General features: G+C 45.7%; 2 protein-coding genes across 4 annotated transcripts in view; one reads left to right on the top strand and one right to left on the bottom strand.

Annotated features, from left to right (window-relative positions):
* SLC5A10 (solute carrier family 5 member 10) overlaps positions 1–22410 on the bottom strand; it is a 109916-nt gene that overhangs the window by 27074 nt on the left and 60432 nt on the right. The gene's annotated exons all lie outside the window — the stretch shown is intronic.
* Positions 11292–22410, top strand: part of FAM83G (family with sequence similarity 83 member G) — a 30710-nt gene continuing 19591 nt past the window's right edge. The window contains exon 1 of the mRNA XM_040439459.1: positions 11292–12100. Within this exon, the coding sequence (XP_040295393.1) occupies positions 11618–12100 (483 nt within the window). The 5' untranslated portion in view covers positions 11292–11617. The remainder of the gene's footprint in view (positions 12101–22410) is intronic.

Raw genomic sequence — 22410 nt, 5'->3', positions numbered from 1 at the left:
TGTAGTGAGTAAATGCACAGTATTCAGTGTAGTGGGTAAATGCACAGGATTCAGTGTAGTGAGTAAATGCACAGGATTCAGTGTAGTGAGTAAATGCACAGGATTCAGTGTAGTGAGTAAATGCACAGGATTCAGTGTAGTGAGTAAATGCACAGTATTCAGTGTAGTGAGTAAATGCACAGGATTCAGTGTAGTGAGTAAATGCACAGGATTCAGTGTAGTGAGTAAATGCACAGGATTCAGTGTAGTGAGTAAATGCACAGGATTCACTGTAGTGAGTAAATGCACAGTATTCAGTGTAGTGGGTAAATGCACAGGATACAGTGTAGTGAGTAAATGCACAGGATTCAGTGTAGTGAGTAAATGCACAGGATTCAGTGTAGTGGGTAAATGCACAGGATACAGTGTAGTGAGTAAATGCACAGGATTCAGTGTAGTGAGTAAATGGACAGTATCCAGTGTAGTGAGTAAATGCACAGTATTCAGTGTAGTGAGTAAATGCACAGTATTCAGTGCAGTGAGTAAATGGACAGTATTCAGTGTAGTGAGTAAATGGACAGTATTCAGTGTAGTAAGTAAATGCACAGTATTCAGTGTAGTGAGTAAATGGACAGTATTCAGTGTAGTAAGTAAATGCACAGTATTCAGTGTAGTGAGTAAATGCACAGGATTCAGTGTAGTGAGTAAATGCACAGTATACAGTGTAGTGAGTAAATGCACAGTATTCAGTGTAGTGAGTAAATGCACAGGATTCAGTGTAGTGAGTAAATGGACAGTATTCAGTGTAGTGAGTAAATGCACAGTATTCAGTGTAGTGAGTAAATGGACAGTATTCAGTGTAGTGAGTAAATGCACAGTATTCAGTGTAGTGGGTAAATGCACAGGATTCAGTGTAGTGAGTAAATGGACAGGATTCAGTGTAGTGAGTAAATGCACAGTATTCAGTGTAGTGAGTAAATGCACAGGATTCAGTGTAGTGAGTAAATGCACAGTATTCAGTGTAGTGAGTAAATGGACAGTATTCAGTGTAGTGAGTAAATGCACAGTATTCAGTGTAGTGAGTAAATGGACAGTATTCAGTGTAGTAAGTAAATGCACAGTATTCAGTGTAGTGAGTAAATGGACAGTATTCAGTGTAGTGAGTAAATGCACAGTATTCAGTGTAGTAAGTAAATGCACAGGATTCAGTGTAGTGAGTAAATGCACAGGATTCAGTGTAGTGAGTAAATGCACAGTATTCAGTGTAGTGAGTAAATGCACAGGATTCAGTGTAGTGGGTAAATGCACAGTATTCAGTGTAGTGAGTAAATGCACAGGATTCAGTGTAGTGAGTAAATGGACAGTATTCAGTGTAGTGAGTAAATGGACAGTATTCAGTGTAGTGAGTAAATGCACAGGATTCAGTGTAGTGAGTAAATGCAAAGTATTCAGTGCAGTGGGTAAATGCACAGGATTCAGTGTAGTGAGTAAATGCACAGGATTCAGTGTAGTGAGTAAATGCACAGGATTCAGTGTAGTGAGTAAATGCACAGTATTCAGTTTAGTGAGTAAATGCACAGTATTCAGTGTAGTGAGTAAATGCACAGTATTCTGTGTAGTGAGTAAATGCACAGGATTCAGTGTAGTGAGTAAATGCACAGTATTCAGCGTAGTGAGTAAATGGACAGTATTCAGTGTAGTGGGTAAATGGACAGTATTCAGTGTAGTGAGTAAATGGACAGTATTCAGTGTAGTAAGTAAATGCACAGTATTCAGTGTAGTGAGTAAATGGACAGTATTCAGTGTAGTGAGTAAATGCACAGTATTCAGTGTAGTGAGTAAATGGACAGTATTCAGTGTAGTGAGTAAATGCACAGTATTCAGTGTAGTGAGTAAATGCACAGTATTCAGTGTAGTGAGTAAATGCACAGTATTCAGTGTAGTGGGTAAATGCACAGGATACAGTGTAGTGAGTAAATGCACAGGATTCAGTGTAGTGAGTAAATGGACAGGATTCAGTGCAGTGGGTAAATGCACAGTATTCAGTGTAGTGAGTAAATGCATAGTATTCAGTGTAGTGAGTAAATGCACAGGATTCAGTGTAGTGAGTAAATGCACAGGATTCAGTGTAGTGAGTAAATGCACAGGATTCAGTGTAGTGAGTAAATGCACAGTATTCAGTGTAGTGAGTAAATGCACAGTATTCAGTGCAGTGGGTAAATGCACAGTATTCAGTGTAGTGAGTAAAGGCACAGTATTCAGTGTAGTGAGTAAATGCACAGTATTCAGTGTAGTGAGTAAATGGACAGTATTCAGTGTAGTGAGTAAATGCACAGTATTCAGTGTAGTGAGTAAATGCACAGTATTCAGTGTAGTGGGTAAATGCACAGTATTCAGTGTAGTGAGTAAATGCACAGAATTCAGTGTAGTGAGTAAATGCACAGGATTCAGTGTAGTGAGTAAATGCACAGGATTCAGTGTAGTGAGTAAATGGACAGGATTCAGTGTAGGGGGGTAAATGCACAGTATTCAGTGTAGGGGGGTAAATGCACAGTATTCAGTGTAGTGAGTAAATGCACAGGATTCAGTGTAGTGAGTAAATGCACAGGATTCAGTGTAGTGAGTAAATGCACAGGATTCAGTGTCGTGAGTAAATGCACAGGATTCAGTGTAGTGAGTAAATGGACAGTATTCAGTGTAGTGAGTAAATGCACAGTATTCAGTGTAGTGAGTAAATGCACAGTATTCAGTGTAGTGAGTAAATGGACAGGATTCAGTGTAGTGAGTAAATGCACAGGATTCAGTGTAGTGAGTAAATGCACAGGATTCAGTGTAGTGAGTAAATGCACAGGATTCAGTGCAGTGGGTAAATGCACAGTATTCAGTGTAGTGAGTAAATGGACAGTATTCAGTGTAGTGAGTAAATGCACAGGATTCAGTGTAGTGAGTAAATGGACAGTATTCAGTGTAGTGAGTAAATGCACAGAATTCAGTATAGTGAGTAAATGCACAGTATTCAGTGTAGTGAGTAAATGGACAGTATTCAGTGTAGTGAGTAAATGGACAGTATTCAGTGTAGTAAGTAAATGCACAGTATTCAGTGTAGTGAGTAAATGCACAGGATTCAGTGTAGTGAGTAAATGGACAGTATTCAGTGTAGTGAGTAAATGGACAGTATTCAGTGTAGTGAGTAAATGCACAGTATTCAGTGCAGTGAGTAAATGCACAGTATTCAGTGTAGTGAGTAAATGCACAGGATTCAGTGTAGTGAGTAAATGCACAGGATTCAGTGTAGTGAGTAAATGCACAGGATTCAGTGTAGTGAGTAAATGCACAGGATTCAGTGTAGTGAGTAAATGGACAGTATTCAGTATAGTGAGTAAATGCACAGTATTCAGTGTAGTGAGTAAATGGACAGTATTCAGTGCAGTGGGTAAATGGACAGGATTCAGTGTAGTGAGTAAATGCACAGGATTCAGTGTAGTGAGTAAATGCACAGGATTCAGTGTAGTGAGTAAATGCACAGTATTCAGTGTAGTGAGTAAATGGACAGTATTCAGTGTAGTGAGTAAATGCACAGGATTCAGTGTAGTGAGTAAATGCACAGTATTCAGTGTAGTAAGTAAATGCACAGGATTCAGTGTAGTGAGTAAATGCACAGTATTCAGTGTAGTGAGTAAATGCACAGGATTCAGTGTAGTGAGTAAATGCACAGGATTCAGTGTAGTGAGTAAATGCACAGTATTCAGTGTAGTGAGTAAATGGACAGGATTCAGTGTAGTGAGTAAATGCACAGTATTCAGTGTAGTGAGTAAATGCACAGTATTCAGTGTAGTGAGTAAATGCACAGTATTCAGTGTAGTGAGTAAATGCACAGTATTCAGTGCAGTGGGTAAATGCACAGTATTCAGTGTAGTGAGTAAATGCACAGTATTCAGTGTAGTGAGTAAATGCACAGTATTCAGTGTAGTGGGTAAATGCACAGTATTCAGTGTAGTGAGTAAATGCACAGAATTCAGTGTAGTGAGTAAATGCACAGGATTCAGTGTAGTGAGTAAATGCACAGGATTCAGTGTAGTGAGTAAATGCACAGTATTCAGTGTAGTGGGTAAATGCACAGGATTCAGTGTAGTGAGTAAATGCACAGGATTCAGTGTAGTGAGTAAATGCACAGGATTCAGTGTAGTGAGTAAATGCACAGGATTCACTGTAGTGAGTAAATGCACAGTATTCAGTGTAGTGAGTAAATGCACAGGATTCAGTGTAGTGAGTAAATGCACAGTATTCAGTGTAGTGAGTAAATGCACAGTATTCAGTGTAGTGAGTAAATGCACAGGATTCAGTGTAGTGAGTAAATGCACAGTATTCAGTGCAGTGGGTAAATGCACAGGATTCAGTGTAGTGAGTAAATGCACAGGATTCAGTGTAGTGGGTAAATGCACAGGATACAGTGTAGTGAGTAAATGCACAGGATTCAGTGTAGTGAGTAAATGGACAGTATCCAGTGTAGTGAGTAAATGCACAGTATTCAGTGTAGTGAGTAAATGCACAGTATTCAGTGCAGTGAGTAAATGGACAGTATTCAGTGTAGTAAGTAAATGCACAGTATTCAGTGTAGTGAGTAAATGGACAGTATTCAGTGTAGTAAGTAAATGCACAGTATTCAGTGTAGTGAGTAAATGCACAGGATTCAGTGTAGTGAGTAAATGCACAGTATACAGTGTAGTGAGTAAATGCACAGTATTCAGTGTAGTGAGTAAATGCACAGGATTCAGTGTAGTGAGTAAATGGACAGTATTCAGTGTAGTGAGTAAATGCACAGTATTCAGTGTAGTGGGTAAATGCACAGGATTCAGTGTAGTGAGTAAATGGACAGGATTCAGTGTAGTGAGTAAATGCACAGTATTCAGTGTAGTGAGTAAATGCACAGGATTCAGTGTAGTGAGTAAATGCACAGTATTCAGTGTAGTGAGTAAATGGACAGTATTCAGTGTAGTGAGTAAATGCACAGTATTCAGTGTAGTGAGTAAATGGACAGTATTCAGTGTAGTAAGTAAATGCACAGTATTCAGTGTAGTGAGTAAATGCACAGTATTCAGTGTAGTGAGTAAATGCACAGTATTCAGTGTAGTGAGTAAATGCACAGGATTCAGTGTAGTGAGTAAATGCACAGGATTCAGTGTAGTGAGTAAATGCACAGTATTCAGTGTAGTGAGTAAATGCACAGGATTCAGTGTAGTGGGTAAATGCACAGTATTCAGTGTAGTGAGTAAATGCACAGGATTCAGTGTAGTGAGTAAATGGACAGTATTCAGTGTAGTGAGTAAATGGACAGTATTCAGTGTAGTGAGTAAATGCACAGGATTCAGTGTAGTGAGTAAATGCACAGTATTCAGTGCAGTGGGTAAATGCACAGGATTCAGTGTAGTGAGTAAATGCACAGGATTCAGTGTAGTGAGTAAATGCACAGTATTCAGTTTAGTGAGTAAATGCACAGTATTCAGTGTAGTGAGTAAATGCACAGTATTCAGTGTAGTGAGTAAATGCACAGGATTCAATGTAGTGAGTAAATGGACAGTATTCAGTGTAGTGGGTAAATGGACAGTATTCAGTGTAGTGAGTAAATGGACAGTATTCAGTGTAGTGAGTAAATGCACAGTATTCAGTGTAGTGAGTAAATGCACAGGATTCAGTGTAGTGGGTAAATGCACAGGATTCAGTGTAGTGAGTTAATGCACAGGATTCAGTGTAGTGGGTAAATGCACAGGATACAGTGTAGTGAGTAAATGCACAGGATTCAGTGTAGTGAGTAAATGGACAGGATTCAGTGCAGTGGGTAAATGCACAGTATTCAGTGTAGTGAGTAAATGCATAGTATTCAGTGTAGTGAGTAAATGCACAGGATTCAGTGTAGTGAGTAAATGCACAGGATTCAGTGTAGTGAGTAAATGCACAGGATTCAGTGTAGTGAGTAAATGCACAGTATTCAGTGTAGTGAGTAAATGGACAGGATTCAGTGTAGTGAGTAAATGCACAGGATTCAGTGTAGTGAGTAAATGCACAGGATTCAGTGTAGTGAGTAAATGCACAGTATTCAGTGCAGTGGGTAAATGCACAGTATTCAGTGTAGTGAGTAAATGCACAGTATTCAGTGTAGTGAGTAAATGCACAGTATTCAGTGTAGTGAGTAAATGCACAGTATTCAGTGCAGTGGGTAAATGCACAGTATTCAGTGTAGTGAGTAAATGGACAGTATTCAGTGTAGTGAGTAAATGCACAGTATTCAGTGTAGTGAGTAAATGCACAGTATTCAGTGTAGTGGGTAAATGCACAGTATTCAGTGTAGTGAGTAAATGCACAGAATTCAGTGTAGTGAGTAAATGCACAGGATTCAGTGTAGTGAGTAAATGCACAGGATTCAGTGTAGTGAGTAAATGGACAGGATTCAGTGTAGGGGGGTAAATGCACAGTATTCAGTGTAGGGGGGTAAATGCACAGTATTCAGTGTAGTGAGTAAATGCACAGGATTCAGTGTAGTGAGTAAATGCACAGGATTCAGTGTAGTGAGTAAATGCACAGGATTCAGTGTAGTGAGTAAATGCACAGGATTCAGTGTAGTGAGTAAATGGACAGTATTCAGTGTAGTGAGTAAATGCACAGTATTCAGTGTAGTGAGTAAATGCACAGTATTCAGTGTAGTGAGTAAATGGACAGGATTCAGTGTAGTGAGTAAATGTACAGGATTCAGTGTAGTGAGTAAATGCACAGGATTCAGTGTAGTGAGTAAATGCACAGGATTCAGTGCAGTGGGTAAATGCACAGTATTCAGTGTAGTGAGTAAATGGACAGTATTCAGTGTAGTGAGTAAATGCACAGGATTCAGTGTAGTGAGTAAATGGACAGTATTCAGTGTAGTGAGTAAATGCACAGAATTCAGTATAGTGAGTAAATGCACAGGATTCAGTGTAGTGAGTAAATGGACAGGATTCAGTGTAGTGAGTAAATGCACAGTATTCAGTGCAGTGGGTAAATGCACAGTATTCAGAGTAGTGAGTAAATGCACAGTATTCAGTGTAGTGAGTAAATGCACAGGATTCAGTGTAGTGAGTAAATGCACAGTATTCAGTGTAGTGAGTAAATGCACAGGATTCAGTGTAGTGAGTAAATGCACAGGATTCAGTGTAGTGAGTAAATGCACAGGATTCAGTGTAGTGAGTAAATGGACAGTATTCAGTATAGTGAGTAAATGCACAGTATTCAGTGTAGTGAGTAAATGCACAGAATTCAGTGTAGTGAGTAAATGCACAGGATTCAGTGTAGTGAGTAAATGCACAGGATTCAGTGTAGTGAGTAAATGCACAGGATTCAGTGTAGTGAGTAAATGGACAGGATTCAGTGTAGTGAGTAAATGCACAGGATTCAGTGTAGTGAGTAAATGCACAGTATTCAGTGTAGTGAGTAAATGGACAGGATTCAGTGTAGTGAGTAAATGCACAGTATTCAGTGTAGTGAGTAAATGCACAGGATTCAGTGTAGTGAGTAAATGCACAGTATTCAGTGTAGTGAGTAAATGCACAGGATTCAGTGTAGTGAGTAAATGCACAGTATTCAGTGTAGTGAGTAAATGCACAGGATTCAGTGTAGTGAGTAAATGCACAGTATTCAGTGTAGTGGGTAAATGCACAGAATTCAGTGTAGTGAGTAAATGTACAGGATTCAGTGTAGTGAGTAAATGCACAGGATACGATACACCTTATATACACAGCAATAGGAAAGATGACCTTGTGACAATGACACGTTATTATGGCGCTATCTGGCAGTCGGCCATATTGACGGTCACAGATAAAAGCGTTACTGAGCTGTTATCACCTGGAGTGTCTTATGTGCAGCTGATACAGAGCGCAGAGGGAATGTACAAGGTTCAGTGTATGGGCGCACTTTAGGAATATCCACCACCTATTGACAAATGGGGGGCCCCTGAACCCAGTTGTGCAAAGAAGGGGAGAAGCGGCTGTAGAGGTGCAGGTGACTGACTGCGTGCCCCACCTCGGGTTTACTGTTCTACCTGGATGTTACCTGGCGGAACAGGTTTCACGCTATCAGTGGTCTCATCTGGTGATGTCACTGCTGCTTCACACAAAGCGATGAGGCCCCCGGGGCATGGGAAGCCTTCCTCTCCTGTCTGCAGACAGCCCACAGTATACAACCAGTGTGTGCACAGTATATAGTACTGAGGATATTTCCACTACAGATCAATCCCTGCACTCCGGAATGGAGGTCAAAAAGTGTCAACGATAAATCTGCCGCCGACAGATCATCTGGCAACTCAACTAAAATGGCGCAAATGCATCGTAAATTAGGAGCAAATCAAACCAGAAGAAATGTCAAGAGCAGCGACCAACACCCGCCTGCTGTGCCCTCCAATCACTCCAACCTTCTGACGCAGCGCACTTCAGACATGAACCCCAAAAAGTGTTAGGTTTGATTCTGTCATGGGGCACTGGTTCCATTATCGGGCATTGGTTCCATTATGGGGCACTGGTTCCATTATGGGGCACTGGTTCCATTATGGGGCACTGGTTCCATTTTGGGGCACTCTGGCTGATATAATGTTATGGGGCACTGGTTCCATTATGGGGCACTCTGTCTGATATAATGTTATGGGGCACTGGTTCCATCATGGGGCACTCTGGATGATATAATGTTATGGGGCACTGGTTCCATTATGGGGCACTCTGGATGATATAATGTTATGGGGCACTGGTTCCATTATGGGGCACTCTGGATGATATAATGTTATGGGGCACTGGTTCCATTATGGGGCACTCTGACTGATATAATGTTATGGGGCACTGGTTCCATTATGGGGCACTCTGTCTGATATAATATTTATGGGGCACTGGTTCCATTATGGGGCACTCTGGCTGATATAATGTTATGGGGCACTGGTTCCATTATGGGGCACTCTGTCTGATATAATATTTATGGGGCACTGGTTCCATTATGGGGCACTCTGGCTGATATAATGTTATGGGGCACTGGTTCCATCATGGGGCACTCTGGCTGATATAATGTTATGGGGCACTGGTTTTATTATGGGGCACTCTGGATGATATAATGTTATGGGGCACTGGTTCCATTATGGGGCACTCTGGATGATATAATGTTTTGGGGCACTGGTTCCATTATGGGGCACTCTGACTGATATAATGTTATGGGGCACTGGTTCCATTATGGGGCACTCTGTCTGATATAATATTTATGGGGCACTGGTTCCATTATGGGGCACTCTGGCTGATATAATGTTATGGGGCACTGGTTCCATTATGGGGCACTCTGTCTGATATAATATTTATGGGGCACTGGTTCCATTATGGGGCACTCTGGCTGATATAATGTTATGGGGCACTGGTTCCATTATGGGGCACTCTGGCTGATATAATGTTATGGGGCACTGGTTCCATTATGGGACACTCTGGCTGATATAATGTTATGGGGCACTGGTTCCATTATGGGGCACTCTGATATAATGTTATGGGGCACTGGTTCCATTATGAGGCACTCTGTCTGATATAATGTTAAGGGGCACTGGTTCCATTATGGGGCACTCTGATATAATGTTATGGGGCACTGGTTCCATTATGGGGCACTCTGGCTGATATAATGTTATGGGGCACTGGTTCCATTATGGGGCACTCTGGCTGATATAATGTTATGGGGCACTGGTTCCATTATGGGGCACTCTGGATGATATAACGTTATGGGGCACTGGTTCCATTATGGGGCACTCTATCTGATATAATGTTATGGGGCACTGGTTACATTATGGGGCACTCTGGCTGATATAATGTTATGGGGCACTGGTTCCATCATGGGGCACTCTGGCTGATATAATGTTATGGGGCACTGGTTCCATCATGGGGAACTCTGGCTGATATAATGTTATGGGGCACTGGTTCCATTATGGGGCACTCTGGCTGATATAATGTTATGGGGCACTGGTTCCATTATGGGGCACTGTATCTGATATAATGTTATGGGGCACTGGTTCCATTATGGGGCACTCTGTCTGATATAATGTTAAGGGGCACTGGTTCCATTATGGGGCACTCTGGATGATATAACGTTATGGGGGCACTGGTTCGATTATGGGGCACTCTGGATGATATAACGTTATGGGGCACTGGTTCCATTATGGGGCACTCTGGATGATATAACGTTATGGGGCACTGGTTCCATTATGGGACACTCTGGCTGATATAATGTTATGGGGCACTGGTTCCATTATGGGGCACTCTGAATGATATAATGTTATGGGGCACTGGTTCCATTATGGGGCACTGTATCTGATATAATGTTATGGGGCACTGGTTCCATTATGGGGCACTCTGTCTGATATAATGTTATGGGGCACTGGTTCCATTAAGGGGCACTCTGGCTGATATAATGTTATGGGGCACTGGTTCCATTATGGGGCACTGTATCTGATATAATGTTATGGGGCACTGGTTCCATTATGGGGCACTCTGTCTGATATAATGTTAAGGGGCACTGGTTCCATTATGGGGCACTCTGGATGATATAACGTTATGGGGCACTGGTTCCATTATGGGGCACTCTGGATGATATAACGTTATGGGGCACTGGTTCCATTATGGGACACTCTGGCTGATATAATGTTATGGGGCACTGGTTCCATTATGGGGCACTCTGAATGATATAATGTTATGGGGCACTGGTTCCATTATGGGGCACTCTGGCTGATATAATGTTATGGGGCACTGGTTCCATTATGGGGCACTCTGAATGATATAATGTTATGGGGCACTGGTTCCATTATGGGGCACTCTGGCTGATATAATGTTATGGGGCACTGGTTCCATTATGGGGCACTCTGTCTGATATAATGTTATGGGGCACTGGTTCCATTATGGGGCACTCTGGCTGATATTCTTGCCAAGCACTGGTACTATAATGGGGGCACTCTGTTAATAATTACTCTGGTTATGGGGGTACATAGTCTGGCACTGTTATGAGGTACTCTTATTATATAATGGAGGCACTTTGTCCGATATGGTTATGGGGACGCTCTGGCTGATATCATGGGGCACTCTTCCTGATACTATTACGGGGCACTGTGGCTGATATTGTTATGGAGGTATTCTGGGTGATATTATAGGGGCACTCTGGCTTAAATGGGTATGGAGGCGTGGTTCCGTTATGGGGGCGTGGTCTGTACTCATGGGCGTGGCATCGGTGTATGATTAGAGGTGTGAGCAGTGTCACTATCCTTCCTGTGTATCAGTAGCCGGGGACGCAGGAGCGGAGTTTAGCAGTCCAGTTTGAGTATAGGTCACGTGAGCTGGGAGGCGGGGCCGGGTGACGTGTGTGGGCGGGGCTGAGTCCTGCCGCCGCCGCCGCTCTTACCTGTCCAGTGCGGGAGCGGCAGCGCACATAGTAGACAGACCGGCTGCGGGACGGCGGGGAGCACACTGCCGCCACTGACTGCGGGACCATGGGAGTGTGTGACGGCGAGAGCAGCAACGGAGCTGGCCGCCACTAGATCCGGGATCTCCTCTCTGCACAGGGACTCCCAGCACTTCTATACAAAGCTCCGGGATCTAGTGGATCCCTCACCATGGCTCTGTCCCAGATCCAATGCCTGGATCATAACAATGTCAACTGGAGATCCAGCGAGGGCAAGCCCGAGTTCTACTACAGCGAGGAGCAGCGGCTGGCGCTGGAAGCCCTGGTCTCCTCCGGCCAGGACTCCTTCCATGAAGTGGTCAAGAAGGAGAACATCAGGGACTTCCTGTCCGAGCTGGAGCTGGCCAAGATCCCCTCCAGGGTGGAGCCCTTTGACCCTGACACTAGTCACCCCAGAAAAAGCGGGGACAAGTCTGAGCAGGAGGGAGAAGAGGACCCCCTAGATGGGGCTGCACATTCCTTGGAATATTGGCCGGATAGGTCGGACTGCTCCATCCCAGAGTTGGATTTGGGGTGGCCGGATGCCATGGCCTACAGAGGAGTGACCCGGGCAACAGTATACATGCAGCCCCCCATCGACGGCCAGCCTCATATCAAAGAGGTGGTCCGGAAGATGATCACACAAGCCCAAAGGGTAAGTGCTCCTCTGACTGAGCCAGACTTAGAGGTCTCCAGGCAGATCTTCTAGGACAGTGGTTCTCCACTGGTTTTACTAAGGGTCTGCAGTCAGGTGCTGAACTCCAAAAGTAAAATAAAAATAGAATGATGTCTCAAAACTTTGGATAAGTATTTATATCAAGAATTAAAAACTAGATCTGACTCCAAAAGTAAGATGACTGACCCCCTAAACTCATTCAGACCCCAGACCTTACCTCTAATCTCATTCAGACTCCATACCAGACCTCTATCCTCCTTCAGACCCCTAAACTCATTCAGACCCCAGACCAGACCTCCTAAACTCATTCAGACTCCAGACCTCTAACCTCCTTCAGACCCCCTAAACTCATTCAGACCCCAGACCAGACCCCCTAAACTCATTCAGACCCCAGACCAGACCTCCTAAACTCATTCAGACCCCAGACCAGACCTCCTAAACTCATTCAGACCCCAGACCAGACCTCCTAAACTCATTCAGACCCCAGACCAGACCTCCTAAACTCATTCAGACCCCAGACCAGACCTCCTAAACTCATTCAGACCCCAGACCAGACCTCCTAAACTCATTCAGACCCCAGACCAGACCTCCTAAACTCATTCAGACCCCAGACCAGACCTCCTAAACTCATTCAGACTCCAGACCAGACCTCTATCCTCCTTCAGACCCCTAAACTCATTCAGACCCCAGACCAGACCTTCTAAACTCATTCAGACCCCAGACCAGACCTCCTAAACTCATTCAGACTCCAGACCAGACCTCTATCCTCCTTCAGACCCTCTATAAACTCATTAAGACCCCTAGCCCCTAAAATAAATTCCAACTCCAGTCCAGACCCCTGAAATTAATCAGACCCCTAAACTCATTCAGACTCCAGACCCCTAAACTCTTTCAGACCCCAGACCTCTAACCTCCTTCAGATCCCTAAACTCAGTCATACCAGAGACCCAAAAATAAAGCAGAACCCAGGCCTGTAAAATGAATTACGACTCCAGACCAGACGCTGAAAATTAATCCGAACTCCAGCCCAGATCCATAAAATTAATCAGACCCAAGACTAGACCCACAAGTTAATTCAGAGACCAGACCCCTAAACTCATAACCATAGCCCCCAAAATGTAATTAGACCCTCCCCCCCAGGCAAAAGAGGCAGAATGTATCAGACCCATAAAATTAATCAGAACCCAGACTAGACCCCCTGAACTGTATTCTTTCCCCAGACCAGAGCTCTAAAATTAGATAGGACTTCCTCTACACCTCCTTGTGCCACCACATGGGATGCTCTAGTTTACATTGGCACCTCTACCATTGGGTACTCAATGCTCTTGGGCCCTTAAACAGTATGAAGCTTGCAATGGCTTCTTATGAGTGCTGGGCAACCTGAAGTGGAATTGTAATCACATAACGGGGTGACCTGCACCAGAAGAGTGACCAATTTCTCTTTGTAGGGTTACCTACCTCCTACTGTGGACAGCCTCTACCTTTTCATCATATACATCCAGGAAAGTGGCAGAGGCCTCCTGGCACCTTGTGGTTTATGTGTTCTTAAAGGAGCAGTCTGGTTTACCCCTGGTGGACACCCATTTATTTATTTTATTGGGTGCCCTACAACTCTTTATTTTGGCATGGTTTCAGAGAACCCCTTCTCTAGAGACCCTATAGGTTCTGTAGAGTATGGCATTAGTTCCCATCCAGATTTGTAGCTCAGGACCCGGCTAGAGACGCTTATGGATCTTCAGTACCGTTCGTCTACATATGGCACCACATCGGATCACCGGTGACCGCTTTGTCTGGAATGCCGAGAGTCTCAGGAGTATCACTAGATATTGGGAAGACGCCACATTTCCTGTCCGGTAGGTAAGTTTCCCATATGTAGGTGGAGCCTTGGTGGTTTCTGTTAAGAGCGCGCGCCATAGGTGCCAACCCACGATAATGGGCATGATCATGGCATTAGAGGAAGTGTCGGTCTCATGACAAGCAACATTTCGAAATATTCTTCGAAATATTTTTAATGTTTGAGACAAGGGTGTGATCTTCAAATACAATATGTATAGTCCAATCTCCGAACCCTCTCCCCCCACACTTGTAATTACCAGCCCGGGGTTACCGAATAATCTGAGCCCAGCATGCTGGATCACGACCAGTGACGTGTCAAGGCTCGGCCCTTGACTTCACAGGATGAATCACTGTGTTCTATGATCTCGGAGGAAGCATCAACATGTACGCCGGCAGCCTGGTATTTGTGTAGGTGATGTAAGGGAAGGCGGCACAAGTTGCCTGGTGATGTGACCTTTCACCGTTTGGCATCAGATGGCAGTCCTTTTCTTCGTCCTGTGCGAAATCCATTAGTATGGGATGTATGGCCGACTTGCCCTGGTTTGATGTGTTGGGGTGTGGTCTGCCCCCATTACTGTACCCAAAAAGTTGTATGAGTTCTGTATTGAGATCGGAGAACTTTGTGCGTGTAAATGTACAACCCGTCCAGAACAGTTTGTGGGTATAGGTCATTTGACCCCCCCCCCCCCCCATATGACTGTTGTAGCAGCATTGTGTGAACAGTGACATGAGCCAAATGTGAGTGACATTCCTCCGCTGGGCTGTCTTTGTCTATCGGTCTGTGAAATTGGGAGAAAGGGCATCCAGCTGGTTTCCAGAGGTGGAGATATGCAGAATAGTTGCTGGAAAGTGGCCTGAGACTACAGGCTGCCATAAAACAGTCCCTGGGAATAGACCAGGTATCTGCGTGGAGGTTGCATCCTCTGACAGACCTGCATCCTTGGTCAGGACAATCCTGCATTCAGGCTGGAGCTGTGCAGGTCGTGGTAAAAATGCTATTTCACAGGATATGCCAAAAACGTCCTGGGCCCCGCACCTATCTATAGAACAGTCCCTCCTGGCATGGTGGGCGCCTGCTGCTACATCGGGCAGAGAATGAATGGAGTGGGGGGTTGTGCATGTGCACTGCCCGTTTTTTATGGGCGCCACGGAAACGGCCGACATGCCGTCAGTGTCTACGGTGGGAATACCTCTTTAAGCAAATTTCAAAAACGCAGGATCAGAGTTGTCGAGCTACAACTCCCAGCAGGCTCCAATCACTTCTATGGGTGTTCTGAGAGCAGCCGAGCAAGCAAGCATGCTGGGAGTTGTAGGTGTTGACGGCTGGATTGCTGAACGGTCTCATGATTAGAACAAATGGCTGAGGAATCTAGGACCCCCCTACCCCCCCGACTCAGATCTCTGCTGTGGCTGATAACAGGGAACACTAGATTCAGTTGTACATGATATGAAGAGAAGAATGTCCGACCCCCCCCCCGCAATTCCCTAATCATCCCTGCTGCAAGTAAAGTGGACTTTGTGGCTACTCCCTGGGTACAGATAATTCGTTCTACAAACATGCCCTCGCTGTAATAAGGGCAGGTCACGTTGGGCTCGCCAGGTGCCGCTGAGCTCTCCCGTTGCGTACGATGGTTGGCACCCGGTTTTCTCAGGCTCCTGAACCTGAAGTCCTCCTAATTATGGAGCGCCGCTCCCGCACGGCTGCAGAACCCATCAGGTTACGCTGGGATATTGCTTATGATGCAATTCCCTAATACAATCTGTAACCCGGTGCAGCCCTGGGAACGTTCTCCTGACTCGCCGACTGTATCTGTTCCAGGAATTGTATGTGGCAGGAAATCGTAGGACGCACACGGTGGTGATTAACCCTCATGAATCACGACACCTCCATAGTCCTGCTCTGCGCCGACGCCGTCCTTGTGCCATCGCCCTCCGCTGCGCGCCGTCCGTGCGCGGCTGCTATTCCCGGAATGTGGGCTGGGGAGATATTTTGGAAATGTGCTCGGCTCTGTGTCTCGTTGCCGGATCTCACAGGGGTGTTTCATTTTCACGTCAATAATGACATGTCCTGCGGCTTTCCAAAAGACTTTGTTTTAGTTCTTCTCCATTTGCAAGATCTCTGTTTGTTGTCAGTGAATGGAGACCTTCTTGTTGACATCCAGAGACTGTACAGACCTAAAACCTCTCACAGCTGAGGCTTTACTACAATTGTATCCGGTCTAGGCAATCCTCTGAACAGGGGCCCCAATCTGCCTGTCCTAATGACTCGTTACAGTGTATCGGCCTGGAGTCCAGACTGAGGATAGTCCACAAGTGGATACAATTGTAACGAACCCTCATGCCTGAGAAGTATCAAAGGGCCATTCCAGCCATAGCAGGTGATGGCATGTTTCTAAAATATCTGAAACTACGACTCCCAGCATGCTCCATTCATTTCTGTGGAGTTCTGAGAACAGCTCAGCAAGTGTACATCTTGGGAGTCGTAGTTTTACCACGGTTGGCGTGCCGGAGGTTAGCCATCACAGTTCTAAGTGAATGGGGCTGGGTTACAGAGCCTGGATGGCAGTGGTTGCGGCCCCTTCATTGTAGTGGTCGGGGGGCTCCCAGAGGAAGGCCCCCCTCTAAACAGCACCTGATGGCATATTTTAGCACAGGGATCAGCCACCTCTGGCTGTTCAGAAACTACAACTCCCAGAATCCTCCTTTCACTCCAATAGGAGTCACAAGAAGAGCCGAGTAAATGTGCATACTGGGAGTTGTAGTTTCACAGCGTAGGACGAGGGTCCTCTATTCTGGTGGTCCCAGTGGTCAGATCCCTACCAGTCTAGGGGAGAAATGCTTCTGTCTGAAACACCCCTTTAAGCCATCAGCAGTGTTAGGCTACATTCACACAAACATATTTTGTTTCCGTGTCCGTTCCGTTTTTTTTCTTGCGGATAGGATGCAGACCCATTCATTTCAATGGGTCCGCAAAAAATGCGGACAGCACACCGTGTGCTATCTGCATCCGTAGCCCTGCAAAAAAGAGAGAACATGTCCTATTCTTGTCCAAGGATAGGCATGGTTACTATAGATCTGCAGAAAAATCGAATGCCATACGGAACGTCATCTGTTTTTTTTTTTTTTTTTTTTTTTTGCGGACCGCAAAACCCGTATGGTCGTGTGAATGTAGCCTTAGGCTCAGTTCAGTGCAAGGCCAAAAAAGACAGCTGGCCCATGGTGCCCAGTGTCCACCCGGAAGCTCGGGGGTCTTCTCCAGATGATCAGATTTGTCCTGAATTCCTGCCGCCCGCGCTCTCAGCAGCCATTATATTGTGTGCATTAGCGTGTCATCATGATCACGTCATTCGTTAACCGCACAAGTGCTGACCTCACACAGAGCGGCTCCCATGTACACGCGGTTACTAAGTCCAAGCGCTGCCGTCTGCAGAGCTGACCCCCGGACTCTGACACCCTGTCCTGGAATGTGCCGAGACTGCGGGGGTTTCCGTAATGGAGGCGCTGCTACACGGCTGCTCCAGATCATCGGGTGTTCTGGAGTATCGGACTTTTACGTAGCCCAAAATACAACGTAAACCCCCCCCCCCCTAAAGTATGTTTACATGTAGTGGAGATGCTGCGGATCGTCACCCCCTGCAATATACCGTATCTGCGGCAAATCCGTGACAGAATTGGGGCTTATTTATTTACAAGTCTTTATGACTATAGAACGTCTATTTACACGGACTCCAGTAGCTAAGGCTACTTTCACACTGGCGTTTTCCGGTATTGAGATCCGTCAAAAAAAAAAACCACAAGTTTTGTCCCCATTCATTGTCAGTGAACAGAACGGAATGCTCCAAAATGCCAGACCGGAGAGAAAACCGCGACGTGTTGTAGTTTGCTTTCCGTCCTGGGATGCGGAGCAAGACAAATCCGGCATGACCCCCAATGCAAGTCAATGGGGACGGATCCACAATGTTATAAACGTCCTACACGGTGCTGATTGGTCCTCTATTATGTAACTATAGAATTAGGGCTCATGCACACGACTGTATGTGTTATGCGGTCCGCAAAACATGGATCCGCAAAAAAAAAAAACACATCCGTGTTGCATCCGTTTTGTTTTTTTAGCGAATGCATTGTAACAATGCCTGTTGACAAAACGGACAAGAATTGGACATGTTCTGTTTTTGTTGTGGAATGCACACAGTCATTTTCAATTTTTTATTTTTTTTCAAGCCCCATTGAAGTGAATGTTTCCACATACGGACCTGTAAAAAAAAAAAAATTGGAACAGAAACGGAAAAAAAAACACGTTCGTGTGCATGGGCCCTTAGCATGGAAAACATGGGTTTTGCCATGAATTTAGTTTTGTTGTTTTCTTCAGTTTACGTCCACGTGGACAAATTTCTGCCGTGGATTTCCCTGGTGGTCCGAGGTGAAATTTGCTTATTGCACATGGATTTTGTTGCAGATTGTGCGACCGATTTGCACCGCCGTGTGTCAATTCCCGCGCTGATTGTTCTGGTGCCCTCTCCCCTCAACGGCACTGCACACCCCCATGGGCTGGAAATCACACGGCAAAGACTCCGGCCAGAAGCTGAGCTTGGTGGTGCTGTAGGGGTTTCATATGTTGCCGATGACGTGTCATTCCACACCTGGCTGCTGGGGTGGAGGAGGGGGGGTCACACCTGGCTGTGCTAACCACAGTCTCGCCGGTCTGTGTACGGCGGGTGTCCGTGCCTGCCAGTCCAGCTTCTTGAGATGGGGGGGGGGGTCCAAGTTTTTGAATTTTACTAGTTAGGTGCAGACGTCACCGTTCAGGGCTGTGAATGTAATTAATCATCCCTCCCGGTGGAGGTGGAATAAATCCGTCAGGACCTGTCGCTACATGCGGCACCCACGCCGGCTACGGAAATTCTCACTGATATTATTAGTAATGCTTGTAGGTTTCGAAATTTTTAGCCCCCCCCCAAAAAAACTGCTTTAAATAAACGACCTGACTGCATTTGCCGGCTGCGGCGCAACTGCTTTTTGAGGTCACATCTGACTCTGGCATCTGTGTGGCATCGGGGCCGACCATGGCACATGGCGAAATTGAACACGGCGTACTCGCGGAGCAGATCCGTGAAGATAAAACAGTCTTATGAATGCTTCCCGAGGGGTAGATGACTCTTACACACTGGGGTACCACAGCACAGGATCGGAGCGGGAGAGAAGAAAGGGGGGGCGTTCTTAATGGGAGAGAAGAAAGGGGGGGGGGCGTTCTTAATGGGAGAGAAGAAAGGGGGGGCGTTCTTAATGGGAGAGAAGAAAGGGGGGGCGTTTTTAAGCAGATGTTTGGGAGAGAAGGATCAGGCAGCTGGATTTCGACATGCCCAGTCCTGAGAAGGCCCCATTCACACCACATGCACGCTAAACTCAATCAACTTTATTTATATTACAGTCACCACCAGTCAGTTACTTTAAAGGGCTCACGAATCGGCAGAGGCCACGCCCCTCCCGCTAAACGTGCCCAAGTGGAAAGCGTGGTGGAAAATGGCCGAAAGATGTATCGAAATTCGAGCCATCACTAGCTTGAAGAGACTGATAAATCCCCCCCCCAATTATATTCTGATCAATGGACCCCTTTAACAAGCTGACAACCTCTTGAGCGCCGAGTAGTTGTCACCTTCCTCCTTCCACAAGTTAGAGCTCCGTGGATTCTGAATTTGCCAGGTGTCCCCTCCCCCTCCCAATTGACGTCAGTGATGAAAACCACTGCAATGAAGAGTAGACTGGGAACCGGTGAGATCCAAAATCAACAGCGAGGACGACGCGAGCCAAGTCCACAAGAGCAGCGATCTGTTTATGATCAGCCTGTTATCGGGATCAGATGGAGGACATGATAAGAGCTGTGAGGTCAGAACCTCCAGCTGATTACTGGTGAGGTGGAGACCGGGCTGGTCAGACTGGGAAATGCAGGCAGGGTCCTGTTTGTGCGCGAGGCCCCGGCCGGCCTGATCCTCCTGTACACACAGATTATATTCTCTTTGTATTTCCTATGTGTGTAAGAGCGACGTGTGAATAGTAATCTCTGGGCCCAACAAAGAAGCGCAGACCCCGGAGCCGCCCAATCCTCCATCATACAGGGCGTCAGACTGTGACATTTAAAGGGAAGGTCCAACCAAAACTAAATATAGAAGTATAATATCATATGTTAGTAAATGTAAATGCGGAGCAGTAGCCAACATTTGGTAATGATATTTGTTTTACTCCCAGAGATATCCGCATTTTACTAATGAGTTGCGGCAGCCATTTTAGTAAAAGTGGAACAGGAAGTGCAGCCATATTGGTTGTCTGCTTTGAATTAGCTGCTCAGAAACTGATGGTGGACGCTCGTTTTGTCACCACGTTCTTAGAAGTAACAACTGACAACTTTTGTCAAAAAGCTGCCTCAAAGATGACAACCATCATGGCTGCCACTTCCTGCACACTAAAATGGCTGCCACAACTGAATAGAGAAATGGTCATATCTCTGTACGTAAAATAGACATGGTTGCCAAACTTGGTCTGCTACTTCAGCTTCTGGTTTACTGATATATATGGACAGTTTTATGTTTTGGGTGGAAATCACCTTTAAGATGGGGATTTCTGCTGAAAAATTCAAGTCCTGATAACTTTACGATCATTTTTGTGCCTGCGGTGGCAAAAAGAAATTTGGTTCTTGATGAGAAGTACCTGCTAGAAGCCCATGTGGAAAGTTGTACTGAAAATGAACAATTCCTTTAAGGACAATATTGTTGCCTATAGCAACCACTTGTGCTGCAGCTTTTAATGGGCGGGTGAAGCTGTGATCTGATTGGCTTCGCAGACGGTAATATAAGCCGGGCATACCTGACTTTCATGTGTGACGTATGTCTGCGGAATTTATTGTACCTGCACTGCGGCCAAGTGAAAAAGGAAGAAAACTCCCATCATTCTTATCATCCACTCCCTTCAGCCTGGTATCAAAGCAAAACTGTATTTACATGTGATATTGGTAGAACGCCCAGTAGTGTCCACAGCCGGGCATGACAACTGTACAAAGCAGCGCAAACAATGACTGGTTGGCATCTTGGCTGGCATTGGCAGCTGGCATGAGAGCAAGAAGTCCTCCCCGACATACAAAAAAACCCTGTAAATGAGTCGACATGGCTCTGATGAGGGTTGTCCTCATTCTTTACCTGATACATCCACCACCCCTAATCTCTGGGAAAGTTGGACGGCAAGTCTTGTGTGACGCACCAGGACAGTCCAAAGGTGTGCGGACTCCAGCAAACAGCCCCTCGTATCTCAGCTTCCCCAATGCGATATGGATATTGGATAAAGTACAGCCGTAGCCGAATTGTCACCCCTCCTCCACCGCGCTCCGGCTACCACTTGTCTTCTGGGACTAGCGGGTAATTGCAGGGATTACCTTGGTAAATATGACCAGCAGGATCTGTCCACAGTCTAAAACCGCCATACGTATGAGAGAACTGCCAGCTGGGCATGAATGGGAGGGGGGCGAGTTGTCTAGGAGAACAAAGGATTGGGTGGTTGAACACCAACATGCCCGATCCTTCTTTCCCATATGACGAGCTGACACATTAGAGGGTCAGGCGGTCCTGGTGGTTCGGTCAATCTAGTATAGTATGGGGGTGAGTGCACTCAAACAACCGTCTACTTGGGTCAAAGGGGGATCAGCCATATTGAATTAATGTCCCCTTTTGTAATCCCTTGGCATGAGCAGTTCTGGGGGTGGCCAGTAGCCCCTCTATAGACATAGCAGAGCCCAGTGTGTGTATGAGTAGTCCTTTGGTTCCAATTAGTTTTTGATGTGCTATGCTGTGCTGCAATACCCAACGTGGCCAGGGTGGCGCTGGTTCTGGGAACCACTTTAAAAGTGGGTATTCACATCTTTAGAATAGTATTGGATTATAGTGGGATTACTGGGATATACCTTGAAAATATTTTTTTGATGGGCCCGTTAGGATACGATGAACTTTGTATCCTAGCCTATCACCCCCTGTAATGACAGCTATCCTGAGGTGTGTGATGCAGCACAGAGAGGGTTAACGTTTGTGTCGGTGGCAGCCGCGGCTGACATTCCTTTTACATAAAAGAATTATACTGTGGGCAGGACGCCGCTTCCCGTCCTCACCCCGGCCGAGCGTTAATTACACTTTGCTGGATTGTTTGGCGTGAGAGAAAATGACACTGATGAAAGACGTGATGTCAAGTAGAGAAACGTGACACTGCACCGCGCAGGAGCCCGGGCACCGCAGCGCCTCTGGCTTGTGCAGCGGAGCCTCCAATTTCTGCCGCAGTTTTGCTGTTTGCACTCAGGGATTTAGCTCCATTCAATGGGGTTATGCCACATGCGGACGCCAGCGGCGGTTACCGTGCAGCAAGAATGGGCATGCTCCGTGGACAGTCACGTTAGGTGCTGCAGATTTCGGCGCGCAAAA

Source organism: Bufo bufo, chromosome 7, assembly GCF_905171765.1.
Source record: "Bufo bufo chromosome 7, aBufBuf1.1, whole genome shotgun sequence".
Classification (NCBI taxonomy): Eukaryota; Metazoa; Chordata; class Amphibia; order Anura; family Bufonidae; genus Bufo; species Bufo bufo.
The sequence above is the reverse complement of the archived record's forward strand: the minus strand, read 5'-3'. Positions and strand labels throughout refer to the sequence as shown.